This window comes from Eublepharis macularius, chromosome 5, assembly GCF_028583425.1.
Source record: "Eublepharis macularius isolate TG4126 chromosome 5, MPM_Emac_v1.0, whole genome shotgun sequence".
Classification (NCBI taxonomy): domain Eukaryota; kingdom Metazoa; phylum Chordata; class Lepidosauria; order Squamata; family Eublepharidae; genus Eublepharis; species Eublepharis macularius.
Genome location: NC_072794.1, coordinates 147,615,400 through 147,621,399, shown reverse-complemented (window position 1 = coordinate 147,621,399; position 6,000 = coordinate 147,615,400). Strand labels below are relative to the sequence as shown.

General features: G+C 44.0%; 1 protein-coding gene across 1 annotated transcript in view; it reads left to right on the top strand.

Moving 5' to 3' along the window:
• The first annotated feature begins 446 nt into the window (after positions 1-446).
• PTGIS (prostaglandin I2 synthase) overlaps positions 447-6,000 on the top strand; it is a 52,798-nt gene continuing 47,244 nt past the window's right edge. The window contains exon 1 of the mRNA XM_054980449.1: positions 447-532. Within this exon, the coding sequence (XP_054836424.1) occupies positions 447-532 (86 nt within the window). The remainder of the gene's footprint in view (positions 533-6,000) is intronic.

Here is a 6,000-nt window from a genome sequence, read left to right as displayed (position 1 = left end):
GGCGTGGGGTACCAGCGGGTTCTCCAAATGGCGGGAAATACTCTGCGCACGCTCAGAGGTCCTGCCGGGCTTACTCTTTCGGATCTAAGACGAGGATGGTTTATTAATACATTCACTCGTGGGGCACGCAGTGGGTGAGGAGTGCCGAGGCTAGGCGAAATCTTAGCTGCCAGGCAGAGTTCCCGGATCGGGGCTGCGCCCATCCATAGAGGACAGAGAGGGTGGGCGCCGGGCACCTGGCTGGCGGCTGAGCCGGCGCGACCGAGAGCCACTCCCAGCAGGCGGGGGCGGTGGGGCTGGGACGGAGTCCCCGGTCCGGGGGTTTGAAGGGACCGGAGGGCGGCCAGGAGGGAGTCCGCGGGGCGGAGATCGGGCGGCTCATAAGGCGCCGCCGGAGGGCCGGCCGGGGCTCTGCGCTCCGGCTCTGCTGCTCCCCGGAGACAGCCATGGAGTGGCTGTGCCCCGCCGCCTGCCTCGGGCTACTCCTGCCGCTGCTGCTGCTGCTGTTGATTTCTCGCCTCCGGAGGTGTCGGTGAGTGAGTCGGTTTCTGTCACCTGTTCCCGGGGGAAAGTGGCTTCCAAGGGCAGGGAGAGGCGCTGGGATCCTCCCCGCTGCGAAGGGACCTTCCCGGTGCGTGGCTGCGCCTTCCTCGGGGACCCCATCCCAGTCCTCTGCTCCCCCACGCCAGCCCAAGGGAGTATTCACACGTGGCTGCTGACTTGAGGGTTTTCGTTTCTTAGTCCCGGATGTCCACCGCTCCGGGTGAACGGATATTCGTTTCCTCCATTAACGAACGAAATATGGACGACATTCAGAGGAGGCTTGCGTTTGAATCCGTGTTTAACGAGTTCAGATGTACACGCCAAGAATGCACAGGAGGTCCAAAGCGCTTTGAATGTCGCGGGTGAAAACAGCTAGGATATTATGCTCACAGGGTTTGGGGCGCCCAAAGGCCATATAGTCCACCCCACCTCAAAATCAGGAACTTTTGCCCGCCCCTCTCTTACAGGTCGACCCTATGCAGTCCGCTCAGAAGAATACAGATGATAAAGAATATGGGGTTCAAGATACCGTCCTATAATGAAATAGACTACAGTACATAGGGTTGCACTGTTGATCTAATTTAGGACTTCAGGTGGGTAGCTGCCTTGGTCTGCTATTCAAGAGCAATATTGAGGTCCATCAGCATCTTAAACACGAACTAGATTTTTTGAAATCTAGTTGGTCTTTAAGGTGCTATTGGACCTGGATCTTGCTCTTAATCTTAGGGCTGTTAGTCACTTTTTAAAATGTGACCTTAGATTTATGATAATTGTTATCTTAGGTTTAAAAATACAGTAGACATATGATGAGATCAAATATGCCCAAGACAAAATCTTTGCTCTACCGCACATTTATGCCCCCCTTCAAATTATTCTCCAGTATTCGTGCTTATAAGGGCAGCTCCGCATGCAGAGTTTGTGGAATTTTCCTTCTTGGAGATTTTTAGAGAAAGTCTGGGCAGGCATACATATGAGTAAATTTAGGCAGGGATTTATGTTTGCTTATGTTAATCTACAAAATACCATGTGCATACAAGCATTTATATTGCACGTAATAGTCCTTTATTAAAACAACAAACAGTATAAACAACAAAAAATTAAGCTTCTTGACTGTGTGGTGTTTATGTTGTGATAGATCAACAAAGCTTCATCTCTGGAATAATTTTCTGTTTATTTATAAAGTCTATTAACTGTCTATGTTAAATTATAGGCTAAAATAAATAGGAAAAGCCCAGATCACATAATCATTTTAAAAGTGCGAGAGAATAGCCTGTGAAGACCTTTGTGCTTCTTTCACTTTTTGCCAGTACATAATTGATTTGATGAAAGTTATAATTAATAATTCACTAACATTCATAGATTAAAAATCAGTGGGGGGGGGTTTGAACAAATAAAAGGAGGATCAGATTCTTGTATCTGTAACGATTTGGAATGTAAATTTCACTCGGTTGTCCTTTTCCAATGCCTCACAGGACATCCTCTGCTCAGCAAATATTATTGATGTTGGCATCGTTAATTTCTTTCTTTGCGGCTGTGTTTTTCTTAAGGAAGCCTTGAAAGGTGAGAGGGGAATGGGCCCAGTTCGTGCTAAAGCCTGGTGTTTGCCAAAAGCTCTAAAGCCACTAAAGAATTCAGGGCTCCAGCAAAGGGGCAAGAGTCAGTACAGGGTAACTAAGTATTTTGGAAACTAGTAAGAGTCCAGTAGCACCTTTAAGACTAACCAACTTTATTGTAGCATAAGCTTTCGAGAGCTTATGCTACAATAAAGTTGGTTAGTCTTAAAGGTGCTACTGGACTATTTATTATTTTGCTACTACAGACTAACACGGCTAACACCTCTGGATCTAACAATTTTGGAGGCAGCAAGAAAGAAATGCTACTTTTTATATCCCACCAACACTTGCAGGTTAATGAGGTCCGTTTTATTTTATTGACTTCATTTACAGTCCACCTCTAATGAGTATAATACAGACAATAAATCAGTATAACGCACACAAGAGAAAATGCATGACAACTTCGTCACAAAATTAGAGGACAATGCAACAGAAACAGTACAATGTATACAATGAACAAAACAGTGACAACTGCCTAAAATGAAGGTGCCGCTTCAGGTGCCCCAGCGTTCCCGTCTGGGAACTGCAGGCAGGGAGGAAAGTTTTGAGGGGGATCCCTGAATCAATAAATTGTGTGTAAGGCTGAGCAAAGAAAGGATCCCTTTTAAAAAATGATGTTGCCATGAATGGTAAAATATTGTCAGCATATATAGTTATTTTTTGGCAGTCCAGTTCTTAATGAACTTGCATCAGAACCTCTGTCTGTCTGTCTGTCTGTCTGTCTGTGTCTAAAAAACAAGGCAGATTGGAAAAATTTCTAGCTACTTTCAAGTAATTGTATAGAATTGTTTAAAAAATTATGCCAATAGGTCTGGCTGACAGCAGGTTGGTGCCATGAACAGGGTCCGCTGTATGCTTTTTACTGTTGCAGAGAGCTGTTGTGGCACAGTTTGAAGAGTGCCCCATCAACTGCATACTACGAATCTTTGTTTTCATATCTCAGAACTATCATATCTTCTAATCCACTTACTGATTGACTAAAAAGTTTTTTTTTTAAATTATACTTGCAATCCACCTTGAGTCCCAGTGAGAAAAGTGGACTATAGAGGAAACAAATAAACAAACAAAATTATCACACATGATGCTAAACAGCTTTCTGGCATGCAACTGTGCACAATCCAGACACTGCATTCTAGTATCATCTACATTACTGCAAGGGATCCTATGGCAAGTATCTAAGAAATATAGTTTATTGCAATCCTAAAAATATGTTGCACCACAACTTATATTTATTGCAATCCTAAAAATATGTTGCACCACAACTTATATTTAAATTAAACTCTATTATAATTTGTATAGCTCTATTATAATAAGTGCCCTGACCTGGATAGCCCAGGCAAGCCTGATCCTGTCAGATCTCAAAAACTAAGCAGGGTCAGCCTTGGTTAGTAATTGGATGGGAGACCTCCAATGAAGACCAGGGCTGCAGAGGCGGGCAGTGGCAAACCACCCCTGTTAGTCTCTTGCCATGAAAACCCCACCAGGGGTTGCCATAAATCAGCGATGTCTTGGTAGCACACTCCACCACCATAATCTGTAGTGCAAAAAAGTAAAAAAAACAAACTTTACAATAAATACAAAACTATAACTAATTTGAACTCAAAATACATATCAGGCATACATTATCTTGGAATTTATTTTTCCAGCATGTTATAAACATGGTCTGTTTTGGCACAAATTTATCTATGTACAAACCAGTACTTCTTTGGCTTTTGCAGTAATATAATAATTTTATCTCTGCCTATGATCATACCAATCAGAATTTAAAGATGGATTAGCCCTGCCTCCCCCCCATATGCTGCTAGGCATATTGTAGCTGCAGTTAAGTGTACAACCAATTACACATCCAACTTCTCTATCAAGTCTTTCAGACAACACAAAGAATCCCTTTAGGATCTGATGAATTTGATACCCTTTCATTTCACCAGTTTCGTGCAGTGGATAAGAGTGCCAGGACTCTAATCTGGAGAACTGGGTTTGATTCCCCACTCCTCTGCTTGAAGCCAGCTGGGTGACCTTGGGTGAGTCACAGCTCTCTCAGAGCTCTCTCAGCCCCACCCACCTCACAGGTTGATTATTGTTGTGGAGATAATAATGACATACTTTGTAAACCACTTTGAGTGGGCATTAAGATGTCCTGAAGGGTGGTATATAAATTGAATGATGTTGTTATTGTTGATATTATTAATAAATAAATAATAAAAATGGTGACCTTGGAGAAATAGGTTCAGCACTGGCAAAAACAATTTGGTATGGTGTAATGGTTAGAATGCTGAACTAGCACTGCTGAGCTCTGGATTCCTTTTCTGCCCTCCCAGCCATAAAGCTGAGGATAAAATGGAGGTGAATCATATAAGCTATCCTGAGCTCCTGGGGCGGCAGGTTAAAACTTAGATGGACGGAAATGCGTCTTCATTTAACTTATGCAATGAATAAACAATGAATAGTTTGGATAGCTGTAAGTTAGGTTAGACAAGACCTTTAACAGCCTGCTCTGTAAATATTAGCCTCCACGTTCACAGTGGCGATGAGAACCGTCTCACACGGAAGCAACCAAACACTTTTGCCTCTTTATAATGTGTGAAATAGCCCCCAGTCCTTGAAAATGTTAGCAAATCAGTATTGAGGACAGAGGCACCCATGGACTTTATAATGTCTACAGGAACAGCTCAAAGTGTTTTTCAGACTCTTGGCAATCATAAACACCTTTAGTAACATTGTATTTTTAACTTCTTGGTTTTGAATTGTCAGGCGGGGTTGGCCGCCAAGACGTCGCTGTGCCTGCCCATTTTTAGAACAGAATTGACCACAGTTTACGTAAACTAAGCTATTGGTCAACAATGGAAGAGTGTGTGGCTGGTTTTTGGCTATCACGAAAGCAAGTTTCTATTTCTGTGAAGGTTTATCAACTCTACAGAACTCTGGGACTGAAGACATTGACAAACACAGGATTAAGAGCCATTTGCAGTGCTGAAATGGATGCTTTTCAGGAGACAAAGGAGACCAGGCTCATTTAGACACTGAGGGATGGTTTCAGGTTTGGAGGAAGCCTTGCAGAAGAGTGCCCATTAGAGATGGGCACGAACTGAGAAGATGGCGGTTCGTTATGGTTCGTGGTTCATTGTGTTTCACGAACCACAAACCAGCATGAAATTGCCCAGTTTGCGAACCGGATCATTTGTTTCATGAATACGTCCCTTCTGGGGCAGCAGAAGATCTGCAGAAAGCCCTCCCCCCTGTTGCCTAGGAAACTAATTGATCGGCAGCAGGCTGTCTGCAGTGACGAACCGATTAATGAACCAAACGAACAGGCCTAATAATCATCACGGTTCATCAGAAATGCCCTCCGACAAACCGCTGGTTCGTGAACCAAAAAAAGGCCCGTTTCATGATGAACATTGGTTCGTATTTTGTTTTGTGCCCACCTCTAGTGCCCATAGATCTCCTTCCCTCCTCTGCTCACCACCAGCGCTCCTGCCCACCTCTCCTTTCCCTCACCCACTTGCAAGCCGTCTTGCTGCCTGCATTCATAGCTGGAGAGTTCTGTCTGCAGTGTTACTACCTATGATGCTGGTTTTAGGTGGGTAGCCATGCTGGTCTGCAGTAGAAGGGCAAGATTTGAGTCCAATAGCACCTAAAAGACCAACTAGATTTCCAAGGTATAACTTTCAAAACACAAATCTCCCTTTGTCAGATATTTTGTCAGGTGTTTGACAAAGGGAACTTTGACTCTTGAAAGCCCTGGAAATCTTGTTAGACTCGAAGTGCTACTGGACTCGAACCTTACCTGTGATGCTGCTGTCCTCGGCCAAAAAGCATACGAGTGCTGCAAGCCAGGTCCCAG